Source organism: Canis lupus, chromosome 6, assembly GCF_048164855.1.
Source record: "Canis lupus baileyi chromosome 6, mCanLup2.hap1, whole genome shotgun sequence".
Taxonomy (NCBI): domain Eukaryota; kingdom Metazoa; phylum Chordata; class Mammalia; order Carnivora; family Canidae; genus Canis; species Canis lupus.
The window spans coordinates 16,980,361-17,006,821 of NC_132843.1; the positions used below are offsets into that span (position 1 = coordinate 16,980,361).

Below are 26,461 nucleotides of genomic sequence, written 5' to 3' on the forward strand. Positions count from 1 at the left end.
GGGGACCCACACTGTGAATGATGATGGGGAAGCTGTGAGCAAAGGTCACCTCTTAGAAGAGTGTTGGGCATAAGTGGCCTGGCTCTAGTTTTGCTGCCAAGCTGAGTCCTTGGCTAGGAGTCACCCATGTGTAGATTTGAGGGCACGGGGGCTGGGAACTGCCACCCACTGGGTCCCTGCAGCAGATTCACTCAAAGGGAGTTTGGAGCAGCAAGTCTGTGGACACCATAGCTGTTTTCCAGCTTTTCTAAGCCTCAGCTTTCTCTCCAAGAACTTGGCATCATCCTGCGAATCTCACGTATTTTCTCAAGTTGCTACATGTCTTTGAACCTGTTTTCTCACCAGTTAAATAAGGTTGATAATGCTTTCCTTGCAGGGAGGAGATGTAGTAGCTTGTAAGGGGCCCTTGGAGGCCCACTCAATAAGCCAAGGGCATGATTCACAGGCAGATGTGAGGGCCAGAAAAGGGAAGGGTGGGGCTCGGAAGGAGAACCCTATGCCAGCAGCTCCGCATCCCCATCTGCACCATAGGAAGGGTTGGGATCCTCGATTTGCCAGAACTGTGCTAGTAGGGCCTGAGAAGTGGGGTCCCACTGAGTTAGTAGCCCTCCCCAGGGCTCCCTCTCAGAGGAAGTCCCACTCCCCATCACTGGGCTCTTGGTCAGGCTGGCCTGAAGGACAGCACTCTCCATGCAGATGCCGCCCAGCCTTGGTGCCCTCCTGCCTAGGCTCTGCTGCTGCTTCGCCAGCTCTGCCCTCCGCACTCCCGGCAAAGCCCCTTTCTGTTGCACGTCTCCTCTCGGAGCACACTTGGTGTGGTGAGTTCGCTAGCTTCTTCTGATGATTCAGCCCCGGCACCTTCCCTCACAACACCAAAATATATGTAATGAATGGGAAAAGGAACATTTTTAAAGGGGGAGTGGAAAAAGGTCATCATGAATAGACATAATTTTTAAATTCTTGAAGTCTGAAAATTTTTGGAGCAATCAGAGTGTATCTTCAGGATGATGCAAGTCCACAATATGGGCTGTTCTGTTGTTCTCATTCTAATTTATCTTCTACCAATTCTTTGCCTCTCCCTTAAAATGCTGCACCACTATTTTATCCTTTTGATGAATGTATAAAAATGCCACTTCGCTCTCTGCCTTATTCTCCTATCCACCAGCAATGAAGAGTCAGAGCTACAGTATCATACGCTGGGGTTTGAATCTACTGCTATCTTTTCTGGGTGTTAGACAGTTAGCCTTTTATGAAAGAAAGCTGCTTTAAGAAATAACTCTGGAAAGCAAATGTCAAGCCTGATAACCAAGCCCACATATGTAAAGTACTTTAATTCTGTAGCAAGTTCGAATATCCTCCTTAAATTGGCTAACCCTCATCCTCCAAACCTCCGCACACAGCTACACCAAGAGAAATATTGAGCGGTGTCACCATCTGGTTGGTTTAATTTAACAAATATAGATTTCTCTTTCATTTTGAAGAACATCACCCTCAAGGAAACTCGTTAACCTAAAAAATTCAAGTATCTCAGTGTCTGCTCAGCCTCACAGCATTAAAAAGCAAAAAGAAGAAACAGTGTCATTTTCTCTGGCACTTCCTGATTCTGCCTCCAAGTTTTCCATTTACCATTTAATCCAACTATTTAAGTAATTATTTAATTCAGCTCGACTGTTTGTCGAGTGCCTGCTGTGTATGAGGCACCCACCAGGCGTACAGCTTTAAGCAGGAGAGACCTAGGTTTTGCCTTCCATCCAGCATGCCTCCTGGGATCTGTATCCCCCACCACTTTGGCACACTGCACTTCTGGGTACCCATCAGTATACCTGTGCACCGGATAGAAACAGCCCAAGAGCAAAACATCCATCACTGCATTCCCAGGCCCCACAACAGTGCCTTATACATGCTACACACTCATTAAATATCTGTTGGATGCACGGGTGGGTGGCTAAATGAGTAAATGTGAGTTCCCATTCAAAGTCAATCTAGCGTAGCCAGATGTGCATATGATATGTAACCATTATGCAAAAGAATATTAGCTTTCATTTTCTTCTTTTACTGTATGGTGCTTGCTTAATTCCTATTCCATCGTAGGGGGGTCTTAAGGTCCAAGAAGCATAAAGGGGTGGGAGAATGTGGGTCTGTACTCTTCTGCCTGTGATAAATCTATCTTACAGTAAGAAAATGTTTCACTAATGCTTAAATCAAAACCTTGCTATTCCAATTGCCCTAGCCCCACACACAATTCCCCTTACAACTTTCCTCTCCTTGCATGTATACAAAATATGATCCACATTCACTGGGTTAAAATGGTACTGGTTGCTACATGAAATAAGCCATTAGTCACAGACAGCTGAATACTATATAATTCCACTTATATGAGGGTCCTAGAGTAATCAAACTGAGAGAGATGAGGAAGGAGAATGGTGGTCACCAGGGGTTTTTTTTTGGGGGGGGGACAGGGAATGCAGAAATGTTGTTTAATGGGTACAGAACTTTGGTATTGCTCAACTCCAAAGAGAGTTCTGGAGACTGGTTGCGAATGTGAATGTACTTAACCCTACTGTAAACTTTAAAAAGATTAAAGTGGCAAATTTTATATCGTGTATGTGCTTTACCATGATTTTTAAATTTTTTTTTAAAAATGTTAAAGATTTTATTTACTTATTCATGAGAGACACACACAGAGAGGCAGAGACCTAGGCGGAGGGAGAAGCAAGATTCCTGTGGGGAGCCTGATGCAGGACTTGATCCCAGGACCCCAGGATCATGACCTGAGTCAAAGGCAGACGCTCAACCACTGAGTCACCCAGGTGTCCCACCAGGATTTTTTTAAATGTAGATTTAAAAAAAAAACAAAAAACAAAAACAGTAAGGCACCTTCTTTCATGCCATGTGCTGGGACTTAACACCAGGAGTACGTTTGCCATAGAGCTTCCTCATTATCCCCCAATACAGTAAGAAAATCATACACAAAACTTTTAATAGCGGGACCCTAAGAGCGTTTAAAAATTCCCCAAGAGATAGGCCATTTAATCAGTACATGCCTTAGTTTATTTGTTTGAATAATGTGGGTTGGGGTGTTTGTGCCTCACCCTCTCTCCTGGCTTCAGGGACTCAGAAAAACACTAAAAACCTCTCTTTTTCTTCCTTGCCTATTGCTTTATTCTCCCCACAGGTCACGGTTTGCTGTGGACGTGCAGACGGCTTCCTCCAGAGGGCTGGTGTTCTACACGGGCACCAAGAACTCCTATATGGCTCTTTATCTCTCAAAGGGGCGGCTCATCTTCGCTCTGGGGGCAGGAGGGAAGAAGCTGAGGCTCAAGAGCAAGGAGAAGTGCAATGATGGGAAATGGCACACGGTAAGAGCTGGGGCTGCGTGAGCAGCTCTGGTGGCTGCAGAATTCACAGTGGTGTAGCCGGAGGGGAGTCTCAGCATTCTTTCAGCCAAGAGGCACAGCACTGGTACAGCCTGTGTGCTCAGAGGCACCGAGCACCCCAGCACCTTGGCAAGGGAGACTGCTGCCGGCAATTGCAATGACGTGGTGCCTGGAAGTCTCGATGCTGAGCTGGGCTTTATTCACTGCTGCTTCAGTCCCGCTGTGCCTCCTCCCTGGGCAGTGGCCCCGTGCCCCTTCCCACCCCTGCTTCCTGGACCATTGGTCTCTGTCAAGACAATGCCCAGGTGTCTGGGGCCCTCTCCGAGCCAAGAATGCCTTCTGCATAACACAAGCTTAAAGACCCACATCCCTAGCTTTCCAGATCTTGCCTGAAGACATCCCAGATTTCAAGAGATACAGTTTAAGGCAAGAAGGGACTTTTTTTTTTTCCTTGATGAGGGAACTGGAATTCAAAACACTTACTTAAGTGGCTTGACAAGTTGTCCTCACTCAGTCTCTGAACAAATATTGAGTGAGCTGCCATCCTGGGGCATATAAACAAAAATCCCCATTAATTCCAGTTAGCTAGATACTGGGAAGTGCTTGGAGGAAGCACTAAAGCCAGGTAAGGACATGTCTGAGTATGGGACGGTGTCAGACAGGGTAGTGAGGGAAAGTTTGCTTCGGGAAGTGACAATCATGTAAAGTTGTAGGCAGGGTGTTCCAGGTGAGGGGAACAGCAAGTCTAAAGACCCTGAGATAGGAACCAGCTGAGTGAACAGGACAGAAAGGAGAGCTGGGATTCAAGAGAGAGGCAGGGTCCACATCAAACATTGAAGCCAAGATGAGGACTCAGATTTTGCTCTGAGTGTGTCTGAGACTTCTGAAGAATCTTTAAAAAGGAGCATTGCATGAATAGATGGATATTTTCAAAGCTGTTTTTAGCTAAAGAGGTGCGATGAGGGTAAGAGGGGAAGTAAGGGGGCCAGATGGACACAAATGCCTTTGCTTCGAGAAGCCGCGATCAGAAGTGCACTGTCTAGGATGTTCTCCGAAAACTGAGAGGGCTTGCCGATGGATTGCATGCAGAGTGTGAGAGAAAGAGGGGTCAGTATCAAGTCCTGTGACTTGGGGCCAGCAATTGGGTCAGTAGAGGGACTGCTATTGAGACGCAGAAGATGGGGAGGAAGGGCATGTGGCCGAGAAAGGAGCACTTTAGAGCTGGGGAAGAATAAAGGTGCTGCTGTGAACATCCTAGGGTTGGGTTCCCTGGGAGACATTCAAGCCCACCATTGTAGACAGGAACGGCCAGAGGTCGCAGCTGGGAATATACATCGGGGAGTCACTAGTGGACAGTCTTATTGCTGTGAGATGGCTCAGTGTACCCCAGAGCCCAGGGATCTGGACTTCTAACGAAGAGTTGAAAATGTGTGCTCTCTTGTTAGTAAAGAAGTAGCCATTTGGCCCCTTACTCCAGGAGCCCTGCTGAGAAATTTTTTTTAAAGTTTTTATCCATTTATATGAGAGAGAGAATGCGAGGAGGGGAGGAGTAGAAGGAGAGGAAGAGGGACAGGCAGGCTCCACCCAAAGTGGGGCTCGATCCCTGGACCCTGAGATCATGACCTGAGCTGAAACCAAGAGTCAGATGTTCAGTCAACTGAGCCATCCAGGCACAGCGAGGCATCTTTTTTTTTTTAAGCTCACTTTTCTAGCCTACTCTATCCAGTATCTAACATCATCTCACAAAATGGTGATGATAATACTAGGGAGAAAAATTTCTGATTTTATAAAGCTCCTTGAAGAAACAGGGAAACATTTTTTTTTAAGATTTTTAATTTATTTATTCATAGAGACAGAGAGAGAGAGGCAGAGACACAGGCAGAGGGAGAAGCAGGCTCCATGCAGGGAGCCCGACGTGGGACTCGATCCCAGGTCTCCAGGATCACACCCCAAGCTGCAGGTGGCACTAAACCGCTGCTGCACCACAGGGGCTGCCTGGAAACATTGTTTTAAAAAAGTGTCCTGTGGGACGCCTGGGTGGCTCAGTGGTTGAGCATCTATCTGCCTTCAGCTCAGGTCGTATCCTGTAGTCCTGGTATCAAGTCCCACATCGTGCTCCCTGTGGGGAGTCTGCTTCTCCCTCTGCCTGTGTCTCTGCCTCTCTCTATGTGTCTCTCATGACTAAATAAATAAAATCCTTAAAAAAAAAAAAAGTATCCTGTGACCAAGAATAACATCACCAATTGTCAAAGATAAAAAATGATTACTATATTTTCTTTACTCTTAAGGTGGTGTTTGGGCAAGATGACAAGAAGGGGCACCTAATTGTGGATGGTCTGAGGGCCCGGGAGGGAAGTTTGCCTGGAAATTCCACCTTCAGCCTCACAGCACCTGTTTACCTGGGATCATCTCCCGCAGAGAAGCCAAAGGTAAATAGCTATGTTTCACCAACGCACAAAAAGATACTCAGCATCACTAATCATGAACGAAATGCAAATCAAAGGCACAATGAGTTATCACCTCACAACTGTCAGAATGGTTATTATCAAAAGGACAAGAAACAACAAGTGTTGGCAAGGATGTGAGGAAAAAGGAACCCTCATGCACTGTTGGTAGGAGTGTAAATTGGTGCAGCCACTGTGGAAAACAGTATGGAGGTTCCTTAGACAATTAAGAATAGAAATTCCATACAATCCAGTAATTCCACCATGAGTATTTACCCAAAGAAAATGAAGAAAGATGCTAATTCAAAAAGATATATGCACCCCATGTTTACTGTAGCATTATTTTCAATAGCCAAGATATGAAAGCAACCCAAGTGTCCACTGATAGATGAATGGATAAAGAAGATGTGATACACACACACACACACACACACTCACACTGGAATATTAGCCACAAGAAAGAATGAAAACTTGCCATTTATGACAAGAGAGTTGGACCCAGCGGCTATTTTGCCAAATGAAATAAGTCAGGCAAATACCATATGATTTCACTTATTTGTAGAATCTAAAAAAAAACATATAAACATATAAGCAAAAATGAAATAGACGTAAATACAGAGAAGAAACTGGTGTTTGGCAGGAGAGGAGGTAGGGGATGGGTCAAATAGGAGAAAGGGATTAAGAGGTACAAATTTCCAGTTGTAAAATAAATAAGTCATGAGGATGTAAAGCACAGCATCAGGTAGATGGTCAATAATATTGTCATAACTTTGTATGGTGATGGACAGTAAATACACTTAGCATGGTAAGCATTTCATGCAAAAAAATAAAGTTATGCTTTAGAACTTATATAAAAATAATTTACCTTATAATTATGAAGGTTATCAAAAGGTACAAACTTCCAGTCATAAAATAACTAAGTCCTGGGAATATAATGTACATTACAGTGACCACAGTTAATATATTGTATTTTATGTTTGAAAGTTGCTAAGAGAGTAAATCATAAAAGTTTTTATCATAAGAAAAAAAGGTTTGTAACTATACGTAGCAATGGATGTTAACTAAACTTATTGTGGTAATAAGTTTAGTTATATTGGTATGATATATATATATATTTATATATATAGAGAGAGAGAGAGAATTGCTATGCTATGCTGTACAACTGAAAATAATATGGTATATGTCAATTATATCTCAATTTAAAACATTTTAATATATAATAATTGTAATTATGTAAGATATTCAAGAATCTCAAAATATTTTCAACAGTCTTTTAAATTATCTAATTAATGTCCCGAAGCCCACAGAAAATATTCCCCATTCCCAACCCTTCACTTTTAAAGTTCAGCTTGAGACACAGGCTTGAAGGAGTGAATCTAAGGCTTTTCCATGGTTTTATAGACATGAATTGTTTCTCTTCCAGAGAATGCAGAAACATAGGTTTTAGGTTACAGATGGAGAATTTTTATTAAGGTTTTTTTTATTCAACTTTAGCAATATGTGCCACCTTCAACATCTTTGCCAAGATTAAAAAAAAATTACTTAATAGCTTGTTCTTTGTCAACTCACTATTTAAGTTTTTTTTTGGCACGTGCTTGTGAGCAGGGTGGTGGGGGAGGGGCAGAGAGAGAGAATCTTCAGCAGACTCCACACTTAGCACAGAGCCAGAGGCAGGGCTCAATCTCACAACCCTGAAATCATGACCTGAGCTGAAATTAAGAGTTGGAAACTTAATTAACTGAGCCACCCTGGTGCCCTAAATTTAAGTTTATTTTAAAAGGATGTCTTCCCATTAATGGAAACCCAGTATTTTTTTACCATAAGTGTAAGTAACCATAAAATAAATATATGTAAACAAATGGTGTGATGTTTGCTTGCAGTGCAGCAGGAAGGGCCAAGACTCAAATCTGGGCCTGGAAATGGACATAATTTGAACAGGAAATTTCAGCCAACTTGGATTGTAGGCATGCAGGCTGACCTAGCCTAGGCCACCATACCTTTGCCTGGGTTCAGCCTGGCCCACTTGAGTTTTGCAATGGGGTTTGGGTCAAAGCCCCAGCAAGTCATAAAGTATTGTTTTGCTTTATTTTATATTCTACAGATCATATATATATTTATAACATATCATATAGTTATATATAATTAATATATATTAATACTGCATATAGTAATAATACATTATTATATATAATGACTATTATGTAATATATATGATATATTGTATAATACATATATGATGTATAACATTAATTGCCGAGGAGAATCCTCGATGTTAATGTTTACTTTTCTTTTTCTTTTAAGATTTTATTTATTTATTCATGAGAGACACCTAGAGAGGGGCAGAGACATAGGCAGTAGGAGAAGCAGGCTCCCTGTGGGGAGCCTGATGTGGGACTCGATCCTGGCACTCCGGGATCACAGCCTGAGCCAAAGGCAGACGCTCAAACACTGAACCACCCCAGGTGTCCCTAATGTTTACTTTTCGGTAACCTCTGTACCTATTTCCCTCTCAGAGAAATCACAGGATAGGGTAGCTATTCAAGAGTGCAGTATGGCTATTCTTTTGACCTGGATAGGTCACACTCAGCACTTAATATATGGGACGACCCGTAGTACTGCATCTACATCACTCTTACAAACTGAGTTTCCTCATGCAGCATTCCTTCCACTCAAGGGTGCAAACCATGGCTTCCCCTCCTCCACACCGTTTCCTCCAATCAATGTCTTTCTCTGAATATCAAAATCTGCAGTGGGCTGTTAGGGATTCAGTTAGGGATCACCTTCCCTGGAGAGTCGAAGTGGTTTCAGATACAGGCTCTTCATTGTATTAGATGGTAAATCTTAAGAAACTAAAAATTTCACCAGGAGTCCAATTGGCAGTTTATTGTTGACACTGACACCATATGCATCTCTACTAAAATCCCCGTGTCTTAAAATGATCATACACTGCATCTGTTTTGTAGGATTCCAGAGTCCTAAAAGCCTTTATTCTGGAAGGGGGTTTAAGGATTTTATTCAGTGATTCTTCCATTTTTTTGAAGATTTCTCAAAAGTTATAGCCTTTCTTCCCAGAAAAATGCACATACGGAGAGCATCTGGTATGTAATTTAAGAGATCACAGAACCCTAGAGGTGCATCCTTGGGCCCCAGGTGAAGAGCCCATGTTCCAGGCCACCTTTAGGTGCTCTATGCCTGCCCCCCGACGCTGTGCATTGTGTCTTATTTTAACTCCACCGCTTTCGTGATTTGTTGGTGGTGCACTGAGCCCAATAATGTAGGCAGCTTTTTTACACTTTATTATTTTCGGAATGCTTTGGCCTCTTTTTCAGTCAGCTGCCCCGCATTAAGCAATCACATAGGCTCATGAAACCTGAAGAAGTGGTTTGTACCTGCAAAGAGACGGTGAGATCTGTATTCAGCGAGGTGGAAATTTCCCCTGTTGCAGCCCTTTCTGTGTGGACCAGGGTCGGGTCACTGACCAGCACTAGCTAGCAAGCTGCACTGCCCCTGCCCCCTGCACACACACCACTTGGTTTGGTGGCACCCTCAGACTTCAGCCACCCACCGGACATCTGGTATGCAGGTTTTTCTTGGCAGTGTGGGCAGGGAGCCAAACACAACAGTCAGGCCCACCTGACTCTGAAGCAGGATAGATGAATCCCCCTACCTGCCCCCTTTTACAGGCAACTGCAACCTTGGCTGCCCACGTGTGTCTGGGAGCTGTGGCTTAATGAAGTTTGCTTTCTCTTCCACTTGGTTGCAGAGCCTCCCCCAAAACAGCTTTGTGGGATGCCTGAGGAATTTTCAGTTGGATCTGAAACCCCTGGACACCCCTTCTGCAAGTGTTGGTGTGTCGCCCTGCCTGGGTGGCTCTTTGGAGAAAGGCATTTATTTCTCCCAGGAAGGAGGTCATGTCATCCTAGGTAAGGGGCAGTTTGGAAAAGATTGTGTCTCTGAGTCTGAAGAACTCCATCTTTTCTCTTGAATTATGATGTTTTATCTTTTTTTCTTTTGAAAGCTAACTCTGTGCTATTGGGGCCCGAATTTAAGCTGGTCTTCAGCATTCGCCCAAGAAGCCTCACTGGCATCCTAATGCACGTCGGGAGTCAGCCAGGGAGGTACTTATGTGTTTATATGGAGGCCGGAAAGGTGCGTACTGTTTGATGACAAGGTCTATGGGTTTAAGTAGAACCACTTTCATTTCAGGAGACCACAGTAGATGGAGTTGTGAGGGAGTGGGATCCCATCTTGTTTTAAGAGACCTGATTTTAGGACTTAGTGTTTTTTTGTTTGTTTGTTTTTTTTTTTAGCGTATCGTTTGGTCATCGTTTGGTCATCTTTAAAATTGGAAAAACTCAAATAAGCTGGGCTGAAATCTAACTGCACCACTTAGTTATATGGCCCCCCAGGGAAGTTACTTAACCTACTTCATATTCACTTTCTTTATCTTTAAAATGTGGATAATAATGCTTATATCTTAGAGCTTTTGCCATATACTGTCATATACTCGATAAATGTACATTTTTCTCTCCTCCCCTTCATATCCCTTGTCACATCTCTACTTTTATTCATAAGGGCAGTACCAGAAGTCAAGGGATAGATGTTCTCAACAGAAGTCTATAGCATGTCATACTCAGGCCCATGGCCTGGTGTCTACTGAATCAGTTTCAGATTTCCCGTATGGTCCCTACACCAACCCACCAGCCTCTCTGGCTCCTGCAGCCAGGCTGGCCCCTGGGTCTGCCCTCCGGGCTTCCTTTGGCTTGGCATGGATTCCTCCCTCAGTGTACGCTTCTACTGCTCATCCTGCCCATCCCTCATGGGCCTGGTCATTACGCTATTCTCACCACCAGCTTATATCTATTGCCTTTTCAAAAATTCTTGTAAAAAACAAATCCTTCCAGGAAGGCCTCAAGGCAAAGAGCAAATAATGATAATCTTAAGGAGAAAAAACTCAACTGAGTAAATTTGAAGATCTAATTGACTTTATTAATCAATTCATGAATCAGGCAGCATTTCATCTAGCCTTGAGTGAGGGCTGGCTTCTCAGGAAAGGGGGAGGGGTGGGGGGGGGAGGCTCCAGGAGGGCTTCTGGGGAAGAAATACACACACAAAAATCAAGACCTGATGACCTTCATAACAGCACTGACATTGTTCAGCTGGAAAATTGCCTGAGAATTGGCTGCCCTATTGAGCTACATGCAAATTAAATGCAAATTAGTTACCAAATCGCTTATTTTCCTCCTCACATTTGTTCACCTTGGTTCAGCCCTTGGCCCTGGCCCAGAGAGTGGGAATGCGAGATTCTGCACGCTAGCACAAAGTGCCTGACCCCTGACACATGCCCAGTACAAATGCAGTTAGCTTGCTGAATTCCTTGAACAAGAACCCCATAGAAGGCATGCATTCATGGAGTTATTATAATTGTCTGGCCCTTGCAGAGGGGTGCAGGCCTCAGCCAGCACTTTTGCCTTTCAAATTTCACATCCTTCTAAATGGAGCCACTGTCATGTATTAATAGCAGGGGAAGGTCTTCAATGCTCATCAGGGCCCTTTGAGTAGAGCCTGACAGAGGAGGGGCTTGGATGGGGAGGGCAGCGCCCATCATCTTAGGCAGCAACTTCAGGCTGGGCCCTGGGTTTGTAGCTTGCTTGCCTGGAAGGGAGGCAGCAGAGAGATTCCTGCAAAGCCTTCGCCTGGTACAATCACCTGCTGTGGGAGGGGGCTTGTGTCTAAAGTGCTTCAGGGTGGTGGGGGGTTGCGAAGGGAAGAAAGCAGGGAAGTTGGCTCCCCCAGCCAGAAGGCAATAGGAAAATGCATGTGTGTTTCAGGTCACAGCCTCAGTAGACAGCGAGGCAGGGGGGATCCTGACATCGATCACACCAAAGCGGTCTCTGTGTGACGGACGGTGGCACTCGGTGACAGGTATGATGTCCAGTGGCCTGTTGTTCACACCCTGAAACAGTCTCCCTATCCTTCTGGACTTGAATGTCCCAAAGGCAGCCTCAATTCCTCAATCCATTAGTGTCTGACCAGGCTGGCCACCCAGGTTAACACCGTGAGAACATGTTCATCATCAATCCTAACTGTATTTATGTAATTTAGGGCTGCCGCAACCCATCCTCCAATGCAGACACAGAAAATTTTTTTTTTAGCTCAGCAAACTGAGAATCTGTGTTTGTTTTCAAGGCAGTATAACATTATGATTTAGATTTTGGCTCTGAAATCAAAAAGAACAGAGATCAAATCTCAGCCCCAGCCCTTATCTAAGTGACCTTGGGCAAGCCACTTAATTGCTCTTTATCTTCAGTTTCCTCCTCTGCACAAGGGAGGTAAAAGTAGCATCCACCTCCCAGGGCAAAAACCAAATGCAATAATATATGTAAAGCGTGCAGCAATGCCCAATACGTAGTAAGTGCCTAGTAAGTATCTGCTCTTACTATTGTTAAAGTTTATTATTGGGTTGTTTTTATTCAATAACCATGTAATATGGGCAGCCCAGGTGGCTCAGCGGTTTAGCGCCGCCTTCAGCCCAAGGCATGATCCTGGAGACCCGGGATTGAGTCCCACGTCGGGCTCCCTGCATGGAGCCTGCTTCTCCCTCTGCCTGTGTCTCTGCCTCTCTCTCTCTCTCTCTCTCTCTCTCATAAATAAATACAATCTTAAAAAAAAACACTTAATATTACTGAAGGTGGTGTAGACAGATCACCAGGTGGAGAACAGGCATAGCCTCCCAAACCAAATCTGTGATTTTATGAATAACCTGTGCACATTAGTTTGGAGAAACATTAAAACGCATTGGCTAAAATACCTTTTGTACAAGAGGTAGTCTCTTCTTGTCTAATTGGAATGCCAACTCCAAGGCGATTAGTTAAGATTGTTAACACTGGAAGAATTTTATTTGGAGGGTAAAAAGCGACTCCATTTTCAGGAGTCAGTGTCTCCCTGGAAAGAAGCTAAGATAGCATGGAATAAACATGGCCTGTGGAGACTGGGGTTGGAATCCCAACTCATTCAACTTATAACCAAGCCATCTTGTCAGACTCAATACTTGAGAGTCATAGTCTCTTGTCTGGGAAAGAAGAATGATAATATCTTCCTCACAGATTCATTTTAGAATTAAATTCTGTAATGTATGTAGAACACTCCAATACCACTTGGTGTTGAGAAATTAGTTGAATTTGTGTTCAGGTTGGCTGAATTCCTACCAATAGTGCTCCCACAGGAATGAGCTGAACAGAAGCCTGTGGTGACACTAGTGTAGACAGGAAGCCTTTGGCAGGGCTCTCCTCAGGTAATTGACCTGACCAGCTTCCTTTCCCCCCAGTCACCATAAAACAACACATCGTGCACCTGGAACTGGACTCAGAGAATAGCTACACAACTGGACGGCTTCCCTTCCCATCTGCCAGCACTCAGGAGCCAATACATGTTGGAGGTATCCCAGGTAACTCTTACATTGGCTTCTTCTACACCCGTGTTGCCCCGTGTCTGCTCTTAACATTTCTATCTTAACCGACTAAATGCAATGCCTTTGGTTATTAGTTGGGCAGCAGTTGGCTGGACAGTGGAGACAGTGAGGCCCTTTGCTCTAACACATGGGAAAAATCTCATTGCTAGCGATGGGCAAATTGTGTAGCCCAGGCCATATTACTGCTGCTGCTTCTGGTCCAAGCCTATCATTTATAAGCCCCTCCTAAGAGGCCTCATTAACCTAGAAGCCTGATATCAGCAAAGAATCAGGAAAGGGGCTGAAACTGGTCTCTCCTCTCTAGGCATTTAGTTTTACTGGTGAGTTATTAAGCTTTGGGGGGCCAGCATGGAGAATCAAGCAGGTTCTGGAATTTTGCCTGGAATGAGCCTTGTCATTCTTCCTTGTTTTATGTTCCTCCAAATAGTTTGTTAATTTTATGGGTCTTCTGTGACCAGAGTTGTTATCTATTGATTTAGCCTATGGAATCTCCTTCTTTGAAGATTTTGAAGAGTAGACTTGTTGCTATTTATCACAACAGGCAGGGGCATTGGGTGCGTGGCCCAAGACCCTCGGTACCTTTAGCTCTAATGAGACTATTTTTTAAGTTGGGTATGTTCACTTGACAGTGTGAATTACACACTGAATGCCTCCCTTTTCTCTTGAAGCCAATTTGAAGACCCTGAAGCTGCCCGTGTGGAAATCATTTTTTGGCTGCCTGAAGAACGTTCAAGTCAACCACATTCCCATCCCTGTCACTGAAGCCTTAGATGTGCAGGGGACTGTCAGCCTGAATGGCTGTCCTGACCACTAACTCAAACCTTTCCAGCAAGGGAAATCACCTTCAAAACTATGGCGACCCAACATACCTCCCTCTCTCTCTGCAAGATCGTTGCTGACTTGAGATGCCATCTAGACTAGTCTAATTTTGAATTCCAACCACATTTACCGATCATTTTGGCATTTGGTGCCACATGCGTATTTTATATGAAAATCCCATATCTTGAAGATGCTGAACAAATTGTTACATGCTTTCAATAATATCTTTTTCCACTAAAAATCAAATGTCTTTTGAAAAACATTATTTTCCACCTGTTAAAAAAATAAACATCTTTCAAAGCACTTTAAAAACACAAAAAATTGTACATGTGTTAAGGGGTTATAACTTATGGGGTTAAATAAAAGCAGTGTACTCTTTAAATTATGATGTCTTATTAGCATTAAACTAATGGCTTGATGGTCATTGTTAATCATACTAATTCTTCAGCATGTGTTCAGTGTGCTGCCTACAACATAGTTTTCCACAGATGATTGTTAAGCACATACTGGTGAGGTACTATGTGTGCTCAATGTTGGACATACAATCAGGCAAAAGAAGTAATTCCCACCCAGAAGGAATATGCAGTCCAACTGGAGAGACACACAGTATTCATAAAATAGTAAATAACAAACGGAATTAATGAACCTGTATTTCCCTTTGGTTTCCTATGTACAGTGTGCTACCAACCAAGTCTAGATTATGATTATCAATTCCTTGAGGGCAAAAACTATCTAGGAGGGGAGCTGAGATAGATACACATCCTATAATTAAAGCTTTGCATGGCAAGCTAACAGGCATCAATAGGAAGGAGGAATTGCTTCTGGTTTTATCTACAAAATAATGAGCTATGTACTAGACCAGTATTATTACCCAGCACCAGTCTTCCTAATGAAGACAACTATATAAGCATTTTTGTGTCTCCTACATAGAATTTGTCCCTCAGAAGAAAAAATAACAAATAATACTAAAATTTGGACATAGTAATCCTATATGGTATTTTTATTGCTCCCTGCCTGCCACCTCTGAAATGGAGCCACATTCCCTTCAACCCAGTGCTCTCCTGACCCTCACACTGCATTCCTGTGGACATGCTTTCTAACAACCATATCTATGTAACCATGGACTATTCTCCTGGAGAGGTAGCAAGTTCTGCAACACAGAGGGCATTCAACAGAGGCTGGCACCATAGTGGGCATTAGAGGTGCTATGTTGACTCAGACATTGAATTGCATGACCTTAAGCTATGTGTTTTCTGAAAACGTTTGATTTTCTTTCTTTTTTAAAAAGATTTTATTTATTTTATTCATTCATGAGAGACACACAGAGGGAGGCAGGCTCCCTGCAGGGAGTCTGATGCAGGACTCAATCCCAGGACCCAGGCATCACTACCTGAGCTGAAGGCAGACGTTCAACCACTGAGCCACCCATGTGCCCCATGAAAACATTTGCTTTCTTTTTTCTTTTTTTTTAAGATTTTATTTATTTATTCATGAGAGACACACACAGAGAGAGGCAGAGACACAGGCAGAGGGAGAAGCCGGCTCCATGCAGGGAGCCCAACGTGGGACTTAATCCCAGGTCTCCAGGATCATACCCTGGGCCAAAGGCAGGCACTAAACTGCTGAGCCACCCAGGGATCCCCAACATTTGCTTTTCAAATGACAACTTCATCAGATGATTACCACCCAGACACTGAGTCTGCATGAGCATCCATTTTACCTGTCTTGGCACCAGCTTCACTAAATGGGTGGTTCTTTCCTCTGGGTTCGTGCTGTTAATCTAACTGAAAGTCATCAGTGCTGATTATTCATTAGCACTTCCTTGATTCATTATAAAGGAACAATGAATTCACTACCACCACCAGTTTTTCTTCCGTTTGGTAGTAGCTTGAAGAACAGCAGTCCCTCTGCCTTATCTGAGTATTGTCCAGCCACCAGAAGGCAGTTGAGTGTGTCACAGATGGAATTACCGTTAAGGAAACAGAAAGCCCTTGGTTTGCCTCCTCTCAGATTGTACATGTGTGTTCTCTGAAAAGAATGTTTACAGCTCCTCAACTGAACCACTGTACAAATTATTTGTAAACTTTAAAGTGCCACACAATTATTATCACTGGTGTTTTCTTCCTGGCTCAAAGTCCCTGACGGATTCGGCTCACCTTTGGGGCAAGAGGCTGAGAAGAGACAGCAGGCTCTCTGGTGGTTGGCTTTGACCAGTTAATGACAGGTCTACAGTTGGTTTCACTTTGGTCCAGGAGAATGGGGGAATGTGAGAAAGCCAACAGCCCAGCACAACCATCCAGACAACAGTCACTTCAGGGGCATCAGGTAACTATGAAGCAGTCATGTGTCTTCCTGGGCTGCTTCGTTGAACACCTCCCAGAGTACCTCTTGACCTCATTTCTCAGTGCAAGGGGGTTACTCCTCATAACCCTCTGGCAGAGGGTAATGGCCCTGGACAGAACATGCTGACATTTCCTTCCTCCTGGGTGGGAAGTAGTCTCACTTCCCCAAAGAGAACTTTGACTTAGCTCCTTTCTGCCTACTTGCCATGCAGTGCTGCCCTGCAAAGTCCCCAGGCCCCAGCTTCTGCCCTCCCAACCACATTGATTCCTGTCCCTCTCCTGGGTCCCTGGCTTTCCAACTTTGTGTAGGTCAGTGCTAGCCTAGAGAGGCCAGATTCTTTCTTAGGAATGACGGCTTAAAGCCAGCATGAGTAGAACCATTTCTCAATAGCATTATTGTAATTGAATACAACTGGCATCTACATTCACTATAGAAAAATCAGAATATGCAGAAAAGCATAAAAATCACTCATAGCTCATCACTCAGAAATCTGTAGGTCTTTAGTTATATGTCCGTATTCTTTTCTTTCCTTTTTATCTTATTTTATTTATTTATTCATGACAGACACACAGAGAGAGGCAGAGATGTAGGCAGAGGGAGAAGAGGGCTTCCTGCAGGGAGCCTGCTGCAAGACTCGATCCCAGGACCCCAGGATCATGATCTGAGCCAAAGGTAGATGCTCAACCATTGAGCCATCCAGGTGCCCCTGTATTCTTTTCAAATGCATATGTATTTCCTTACAAAATTACAATTATACTACATATATTTTTATATGGTTTTCAAAACTATATGGTGTATTTTCCCAGGTCTTTGACTATAGAACATTCCATCAAATGAATTTATCATAATGTGTTCAACCAACCTCCAGCCACTTAGGCAACTGGGTTGTTTCAACTTTTTGTAATTATAAGCAACACTAGAATGAATATGTCATGGAATATAAACTCATTTATTTTTCTTCTTCTTCTTAGAAGTAAAACTACCAGGTCAAAGGGTATGAACGTTTTTATATTTGTGGTTAGCTATTGCCACATGTGTCCTAAAAGGTTATATATCCTCTTACATTCAAATCTTTTTAAACTGGCCTTAGGGTCTGATGCCACTAAGTATAAACTCACCAACATCTGCCCCTGGGCTTCAAGACAAGGAGCAGCTGTGGGAACAAACAGCTCATAGACAGCCACCATGCTCCAGGCTCATCTGAACCAAAATCCTGGCACCTGGAAATGCATGGTCAGCTGACGGGCTCTGATGGGTCATTCTGCACAACATGGTAAGCCTTAGAACACAAGTAGCTTTATCATTTGTTCCTAAGAACTAGTGCTGAGCCACAAGGGGCCAGGTTTGCAGAATGTGGCACTGTCAGAGAGCCCCAAACCAATGTCAGGCCTGGGACATGCTTCCAGAAAAGAGCGAGGCACTCATCCGAGGGTTTGAAGAATATACTGTGCTCTCTGGGCAGCCACTGAACCTCCGCCAGAGTTCAGTCAATGGCTTCTTCCTCCTCCATCTTGTAAGTTTGCTTTCTTTGGTTTTGAAGCTTAAGTAAGGATTCGCTGAGGCAAAATTTCTAGGGTTTAAATGGGTAGAAGCTCAAACCCCCATCCCTCACATCGCCCTGCCCCCCACAATGGAGAAATCCAGAACAGAAACCCTTTTTTTTAAACATGAGTGATAATGGTAATAATAGCACAATAATAGCACTGGCGGTTGGTGACAGATGTGTCATGTTTCCAGTTTCCTAATTTGCCCAACAATATAACTTAATTCCTCAGCATTGAAATTCTAGCAAAATGCCTGCATGCCTGAGTGTGGAAAACAGAGACAAAATTGGAATATCTGTTAATCACCCTCAGGGTGAGGAAAAGTTATTCTCCCAGAGGACAGGGTCCTAAGATGATGAATACTGTTTACTGAAAATGTTTTTTTCTCCTTTGTTCATAAAAACTTCTATGACCTCAGAATGTGAAACGTACCTTTCTACTGCCAGAAGGTTTAATTCCCTATAAATTTTAAATGTGTGGTTTATTTTACTCTACATTGAGTTCTTGATAAAATGAGAATTGAGAATTTCAGAGGATGAAGGACTGGAACTTTCTACAGTCACAGTCTTTGTGACTGCACGCAGCAGAGCATACACTTACCAATTAAACCATCCCTTGCTCAAAGGGGTTTTTTTTTTTTTTCAAAGGGTTTTTGGTAATTAATCAGTAATTGTAATCATTTCATACCCAGGGAACGTGCTATCCCAGACAGATATAATGGAGCTGGATAACTGCTGATGTAGGTCGGCATGTTGTCCATTCAAAAGACAAATATCAGTAGGTACTTGCTATTCCCATGGGGAATAAGCTTCCTCAGAAGTAGTCTGTGCGCTATAAAATAAGCAAGCATCTTTAGCATTCAGCTACAGTGCTGTCAACAGAAAATAAGATCCTTACTGTCATGTTTCTGCAATGTCCTTAGTGAGGGGGAGGCCTCTCTCATGGGCTGAGGTGTTGAAGGACTTCACAAATCCCAGTAGGGTTTGTCTCCTGCTCTACTGTTGCCCATAATCCACCTCTTCTCACTTCCTCATGATTAGAGGGAAGCCCCTTGGGAAAACCATCCCCCCACCCCCACCCCGCCCGCCCCTTCAGGAAAAACCTTTGCTCTAGGAAGTCATTTGAATTTGAGCCACTCCTTGCTCTCTTGGGCCTATAATTTCCATTGACTTTCAAGCATGCAGGCTTTCTGTCATAGGGTTTAGAATATTCTAGAAGTTATAAAAAAATCACATCCCTTACTTCAAAGGCTTCTCTGAGACTTCAGTGAGATGATGAATATAAGCTGTTTGAGAAAGTCGCTGTTGGCGTTACCTGCTATTAACAATGTAAAGCAGGGAACAGACCTATCAGAAGTTGGATACATCCTTATGCCTTCAGTGTTTTTCTGGGAAAGGAATTCAAATGTCCAAAAGTAGGAAAGCCAGAAACCTATTGAGGAAGTTTCCTATTCACTTATGGCTTAGGTTTGTCACTTTTCCTGATTTGCCATTCCAGGGAAACAGTGGAGGAAGCCAACTTCCCCTGTGCTTATAGCATTGCCGTGTACATGAGCAAGATACAGGTCAGGGGAAGAAAAAAACCTTTGTTGTAGATGCGGCTTGTTGCCAGCTCACACCCCTTCACTCTCACCCCTGCAAGGCTGGCCACCCTGACTTCCAAATGCCAGCACCTACATTTCTTCTAGGCTTTTCTTTGATTGCCAAAGTCAGCTGTGTCCACTCAGGCAGTACGTCAGCCAGCTGTGTAGGGATTCATGCCTCAGGTGTGTCCCTTGCCAATGACTCTCAGGAGCTTGTGTCTTTTTCCCCAGCTGTGTTGCAAGGATGTGTCCTGTACTGGTTCCCCGAGCTTCTCCAGCAAGATACCTCTCCAGTTGTCCATAGTGGAAACTGGCTTGGAAAGCTCACTTCATTGGCTGCCTATCCTTCTGTGTCTTCCTCTCTTTCCTCCCTCATGAATGCTGTTTCTGTCACCTCCCAAATAAGCTACCTGTACTCAAGTCCTTGCTCAGGCTCTGCTCCAGGGGATGCCAAATTTTAGATACCTTCTAACAAGTAGATCTTGTCTCTGGTTGTGTCCTCTGTGGGTGTAAAGACCCCATGGAACCAGATGCCTTGAAACTCAAACCAATGTTGCAATTCCATGACAGCACAGAAAAATATTACTGGGATCCATAAAGACTCACCTCCTCGCTCCCCTACATGCCTTGTGCAATACGATAATGCATTTGGAGAAGCCCAATTCAGGCAGGAGTGAGGGGAACCAGTCAGGAGCCCATGGATGAGCAGAAAAGTTAGCGTTTAGTTTCGCCTTGATCTCAGAGGTTGCTCAAATGTCCCAGTTTCTCCAGTTCAGCCAGGAAGGTCTTTCTTGCCTTTTCAATAGAGCATGGGCAGGTAATTGGCCTTGCTATCAGAAAGTCACAAACCTACGTCCTAGGAGATAATGGGACTTTGTGTTTTTGTTTTACTTATTTATTCATGAGAAACAGAGAGGTAGAGACACAAGCAGGCTCCATGCAGAGAGCCGGAGATGGAACTGGATCCCGGATCTCCAAGATCACACCCTGGGCTGAAGGTGGCGCTAAACTGCTGAGCCACCCGGGCTGCCCTAAAGACTCATGAGAAAGGAGAGCTCCTGGAGATTCTGATTCCCAAGGTAGGATCCGGGCCCAGAATTCTGTTTTCTTAAATAAATACACCAGGTGGTTCTCATAATCAAACAAATGTAGGAAAGACACGACTTCACATTTCACTCCATTACTATTCTACAAATAGGTAGATTTGCCTAGAAAATAATCCTATTACTAGCACCCAAAACAGTTATCCTTCAGTTAGAGAATCTGCATTTAAGTAAGGATCTAATGTAGTGGTATAGAATGAGGGAAATAAACCTTCTGAACTGCCACAGCTGAGGGTTATCTATTAGTGTCACACAGGAAGCATCAGAGAGCCCGCGATGCTGCCCAATGGTAGAAGCCATTTTTTTCCCTCTCATGTCAACTAGGAAATAACTCTTCCTGTCAAAGGAGAATGAGGAGCCATCTAAGCTAGGTCATATGCAATTCAGGAATAAAAAAAAAAATGTAGGAAAAAGCATTACAGGCAGAGGGAAGAGCATGTGCTAAGGCACAGAGAAGAGAGTGAGCATGGCTAAGGGAAATTGATGAGAATCCCAGGTACATTGCTTGGGCAGAGTGTGACCACAAGGAGGCAGGTGCAGGTCAACAGAGAGTGCTGGGTTGGGGGTGAACAGGAGCCAAGTCCTGGGACATGAAGATCCCCCACTAGCTGCTGTGAGACATGGGAAAGCAAGAAAGAGGCAGTGGGTGAGGGAAATTTCAGTGGAGTGACAAAGCCTGAAGTCAAAGTCTGGGAGACCCAAGGGGAGTGGGCAGGAGATGAGGAAGTATTGGCAATTCGTGAAAATTACTTTCAGGTAGCTTGATTGTGATGGAAAGGAGAAAGAACTTGGGGAACATATGATTGGAGTAGATTGCTTTGTTTTGACTTAAGAAGGCAGAGTAGAGGGGCACCTGGGTGGCTCCGTTGGTTAAGGGTGTGCCTTCAGCTCAGGTCATGATCTCGGGGTCCTGGGATGGAGCCCCACGTCAGGCTCCCTGCTCAGTGGGAGCTTGCTTCTCCCTCTCCTTCTACCCCTCCCCCTGCTCGTGCTCTTTCTTTCAAATAAATAAATAAAAATCTTAAAAAAAAAAAAAAAGGCAGGATAGAGTATGTTGTATGCTGGCAAAGAGTTAGTTTGTAGGGAAAAGTTAAGGAGGATATTTGATGCTGCCAAAGAGGTAAAGGGGGCAGGAATGGACTTGGAGGGAGTGGCCTTGATAAAAGAGGAAGGAGGGCTCTTCCCTTGAGCCTAGAGGATGGGAGGATGAGTGGAGAGGGGACTCTGTGCACCCTTGGAGAACTTAGGGAGCTTCTATTTTCCCAGAGAATTAGGAGATAATGTGGTCTGTGGGAGGGGGCTTGAGGACAAAAGATAAAATGTCAGTGAGTGCTGTGGGCGCTATGAGGATCAGCTTGCCAGGTACATGCACGACAGTTACGGAGAACTTGGGGCTTCTCCAGGGATATGCTTTAAGGTAGGTTTTTGGTGGCACTGACTCACAAACTAATATTTAGACAGGTAGAGAAATAAAATAAAGCTTTCGAATCCTTATTTTTTTTTCCTTCAATTTTTGTCTTCCATTTTCCAGGTGCCAAGAGTTGACTTCTCTTTTTTAAGTTAATTAACTTATTAACTCATTTATTCATGAGAGACACAGAGAGAGAGGCAGAGACATAGCCAGAGGGAGAAGCAGGCTCCCTGATAGAGCCTGATGCGGAACTCGATCCTAGGACCCCGGGATCACGACCTGAGCCGAAGGCAGTTGCTCAACCGCTGAGCCACCCAGGCACCCCAAGAGTTGACTTCTTTACCCTCTTCCATTCACAGCCTGGTTGGCTTATTTCATCCAGTGGTTCCCAATCTCTTCAATACAGATGTCTGTGTCCCCAGACCTCCCCAGAGTTCAGATCTTAAGTGAGGCAATATATTAAGTCATTTTTAAAGCAACCCAGGTGATACATTAGTATACATTAGCTGGGATCCAGATCCTTTGCTGTCAGCCACGCTCAGGGAATAGTCCTTTCCAGTTGCTTGCTGAGCAATAACTAGAATTTTATAAGAGGTGGCCACTGAAACTCTTTTGAACTTTGTTTTATACATGTTTCCTTAACCGTGGGTTTCATTTCATTATAGCTTAACATAACTTTCATTTCACAGTGTCCCTTTCAACAAAATCTTTTGAACTTTTACCAAGTCTTGAGATTAAAGAACTCCTTTAAATATGGTTTTAGGTAACAAAAAAAAAAAAAAATATATATATATATATATATATGTTTTAGGTAGATGGGGAGGGGTGGACAGGCACATGGAGCCCAGTGATCAATACCTGGATTGAGACTACCGCATCTGACCATTTCAGTCTGACCATTTCAGTCCTGAGTCTCTCTCAGGAAGAAAGCATTCCTTGTGAGATGGGAGGTACTTCAGCCTCACTGAAATGGGGGTGCTGCTCATTACACTAACAGGGCTCCTCCTGGAAAGAAAGTAGGAAAAGGCACCAGGAATAAGCCAGATGTTCCTGGTCCCACGTAGTTGGTAGTGGGTCCTAAAGGCTACACACACTCACCCTTTCACTCACACACACGCATGTGCATGCACAAATGTGTATGCTCTCCCACACTCTCTCTCTCCCTCTCTCTCTTTCTGTCTCCCTCTCAGAGTCCCCAACCGACAGCAAAGAGTGAGTGTTCCAGATGAGGTGGTGGGGAAGCAGAAACAGGCAGTGTGTGATGGGTCTTGCCAATGGAGAATGTGCCAGATATGCCCTTTGCAGTGATGTTTCAGTCACAGAGGTGGAGGGAGGACCACCAAATCGTCCCTTGCCTCAGGCCAGGGCGCAGTCCAGGAGCTCCACAGCCTTCTGAATAAAAGCTCCTTTGGACCGTGTATCTGCCGCGGCCACCGTGGCCACCTAGCACAGGACATGATTGAAGCTTTTGGGATAACAGCTCAGAGGGTCTCTCTATTGTGGCACCACCCACAACCCCCTCTCATGTCTCTTCTCCCCCTCTGAGTCTCCTCACAGGCTGACCCTTACTGTGGGTCAGGAGAGGGGAAGCTGACCCCTTGCCTTCCTCTGGTCTTGACCATGATTTTCTGCCTGCTGTAGGCATTCTCTGCAAAGTTGCACATTAAAGACTCTGCTTTTACCTCAGGGATGCAGAGAGCTCATAGGAGCTGCCCTCATGGCACCACCCTGGGAGCTGGCACATTGATGCTGGATGTGGGATGGAGACAGTGACTTGCCAGGTTTCTCAGGGCTGACACTGCCGCCCCACACATGATGACAGGAGGCACTCTGCTGGCATCATAAAGCCATGTCTTCACTGGCTGCATCCTGATTTCACCCAGGAGTCACACAGCAAACAAGCTGCACACTAGATGCTGCCCTCTCTGGCCCTACCTGTCATTCTTGGCTGTAGAAGGTTAGGCCATAGAGCAGAGTTAAGGGGGTACCGTAATAATTGAAGATCCAACAAGTTCAGGGAGCCTATGAGGCAGGAGTAGGGACCACCTGCCATGATGACCTACCCCGAAGGGCATGGCAGCCCAAGAGTCCTTCGAGCACTTTCTCCAGTGTGCTGCTCTTTATGTTTGTTTTGTTGTTGAGCTCTCACTAATCTCAACCACTAAAGTGGATCCCTTTGGATTTCATACTCTCGGTATAAAATGGAAATGTAGAGGGAAGAGTGTGGGTTTTAGACTCAGCAAATGGGCTGGAGACCTAGTGCTGATACAACTTGGTGTTATAATCTTGGACAGGTTTTCTAACCTGGCAAAAAAAAAAAAAAAAAAAAAAGAAGAAGAAGAAGAAGAATCAGCTGGCCCCCCTCTAGTCCTAAGATTAAAAGAACAAAAGACTCCTGAAGACTCACATGGGGGGCACCTGGGTGACTCAGCCATTGAGGTGTCTGACTTTGGCTTGGGTCATGATCCCAGGATACTCCAATTGAGCCCAACATCAGGCTCTCTGCTCAGCAGTTAGCCTGCTTCTTCCACTCCACTGCTCATTCTCTCTCTCTCTCTCTCTCTCTCTCATAAATAAATAGAATCTTAAAAAAAAAAAGACTCACATGGGACCCAGCCTACTTTTGGGGATTTGAGTCAAAACTCTACCTCATAGGGAAGTGGGTGCACTTGCCTGGTAAGTGCTTTGTACTCTATACACCAAGGGAAGCCATTGCAGCCCCAAAGGAGGCTCCTCAAGAATCAGGAACAGCACTGTGATCTCTTTCAGAAATACATCTGACTCTGGGTGCCACTGGTCCCATCTTGCAGACCAAGAAGCTCAGGCTCTGCAAGCTTAAGCAATTTGCCAAGGTTCAAAGCCAGGTGCTCTGATTCACAACACAGGTATTTCCCTACTCCATGCTGGAACTGGGTCCCAGAACAGGACAAAAACTGGAAAGACCAAGCTGCACAGTACAAAAAAGAGAAGCAGTAGGGACTAGGTTTGGAAAGATTGTGGCCTTTTTTAAAGAACATCTCTCTGCATCTGGTTCTGATCTTTGACCAAGACAAGCTGGGGCTGCAGCAAAAGATGAAAGCTGATAGGTTCAGCCGATAGGCAGCTATTTCAAGTCCTATTATCCACATAGTTTTGCATTGTCAGTTGCTCCACAAATCCAAGAGCTAACATCATTTGGTCTGAAGACACTGCAGAATAATTACAAGCTGAATAAAGCCCTCATGTCAAAAGAAAGGGAAATGTAAACCAGAGGCAACTAATTACTGTCAAGGGCAGGCGTTCACTGGCCTCAGACTTCATTTTCTTCTTTTAGTAATTTCATTTACACACTCACAAAAATGGAGAAAAATTTAAAATAAAAGCAAACCTGGTTACATATCAAGAAAATGTGTGGCACTCTGAGCTTCCTTCCCCCTGCTTCCTCCCATTAAATTCTTTTATGTAAATTGCTTCCTCCCTATGTCTCAGGCATAATAAATATTCATTGAAAGAAGGAAAGAAAGAAATTGCACAAGTGGGGATGAACTAAAATGTAAAGATTCCCAAACCCCACTCTCAATAGCATCATGTGTTCTATTACTAAAGGTTAATGGGAAATTGATCCATTAATCAATCAGTGGAAGACTTTTAGAAACAGAAGGACTATTCAACTGTTTGGTGAAAACTAAGGGAACCACTTCCTCTCCTGGGTCCAATGTTTCCCCAGGTAAGTGGATTCAGTTCAACCTATGGATTCATCAAAATGACACCATCACTTCTACACAAAGCAACTCTTTGGGCATTTAAAATAATTAAAAAGAGAAAACCCCCTTGGGTCCTGATGGGAACTGCTGTCCAAGGAGGAGAATCAGATGCTGCAGGGCACAGCAGCCCAACAGCTTCTCCAACCAGAACAATTCAGGCTTCTGTAACCAAAGCTCAGGATCTGGCCATTAATTAAAAACAAAACAGAACAAAAGAACACATGTACCATGTATTGAGCATGTGACAAGGTACCAGACACTGTGCTAACCTCTTGACTACACAACGTCATTTAATCTTAACATCCACCTTAAGAGTCAGGTATTATTCCTCTGTTTAGCACAGGAGGAAACTGAGACTCAGTAAGCCCCAAGGTTACCCCAAGATGCTCAGCAGCCCCAGCTTGTCCCAGTCAAAGATCAGAAGCAGGTCAGTCCTCACAGAACTATGATTCACATTGTATTAACCGTGTACTCCGGATGCTCCACCGTGGGGGAGGGCAGGCTTGCTCATCCTGGAGGGACTGCTTCTCCCAGGGTTAGCTAACTCACAGAGGCGGTGAAAGAATCACCTGTGACATGTGCCCTTCATATGCTCACCCCTCAATCTGGAGCCCCTGCCCCCAC

At 44.3% G+C, this 26,461-nt stretch overlaps 1 protein-coding gene and 1 long non-coding RNA gene across 3 annotated transcripts in view; one reads left to right on the forward strand and one right to left on the reverse strand.

The window, feature by feature from the left end:
* LAMA3 (laminin subunit alpha 3) overlaps nucleotides 1–14,493 on the forward strand; it is a 249,419-nt gene extending 234,926 nt beyond the window's left edge. For both annotated transcript variants that reach the window (XM_072829057.1, XM_072829058.1), the window contains 7 exons: nucleotides 3,176–3,359; nucleotides 5,666–5,806; nucleotides 9,585–9,744; nucleotides 9,840–9,970; nucleotides 11,653–11,746; nucleotides 13,149–13,268; nucleotides 13,961–14,493. In XM_072829057.1, the coding sequence (XP_072685158.1) occupies nucleotides 3,176–3,359; nucleotides 5,666–5,806; nucleotides 9,585–9,744; nucleotides 9,840–9,970; nucleotides 11,653–11,746; nucleotides 13,149–13,268; nucleotides 13,961–14,106 (976 nt within the window). In that variant the 3' untranslated portion in view covers nucleotides 14,107–14,493. The remainder of the gene's footprint in view (nucleotides 1–3,175; nucleotides 3,360–5,665; nucleotides 5,807–9,584; nucleotides 9,745–9,839; nucleotides 9,971–11,652; nucleotides 11,747–13,148; nucleotides 13,269–13,960) is intronic.
* LOC140635071 (uncharacterized) overlaps nucleotides 1–23,876 on the reverse strand; it is a 38,756-nt gene extending 14,880 nt beyond the window's left edge. Inside the window, exons 1-2 of the long non-coding RNA XR_012032425.1 lie at nucleotides 23,777–23,876; nucleotides 22,953–23,099 (exon numbers count right to left, since the gene is read on the reverse strand). This is a non-coding gene — a long non-coding RNA (uncharacterized lncRNA). The remainder of the gene's footprint in view (nucleotides 1–22,952; nucleotides 23,100–23,776) is intronic.
* Nucleotides 23,877–26,461: the final 2,585 nt, after the last annotated feature.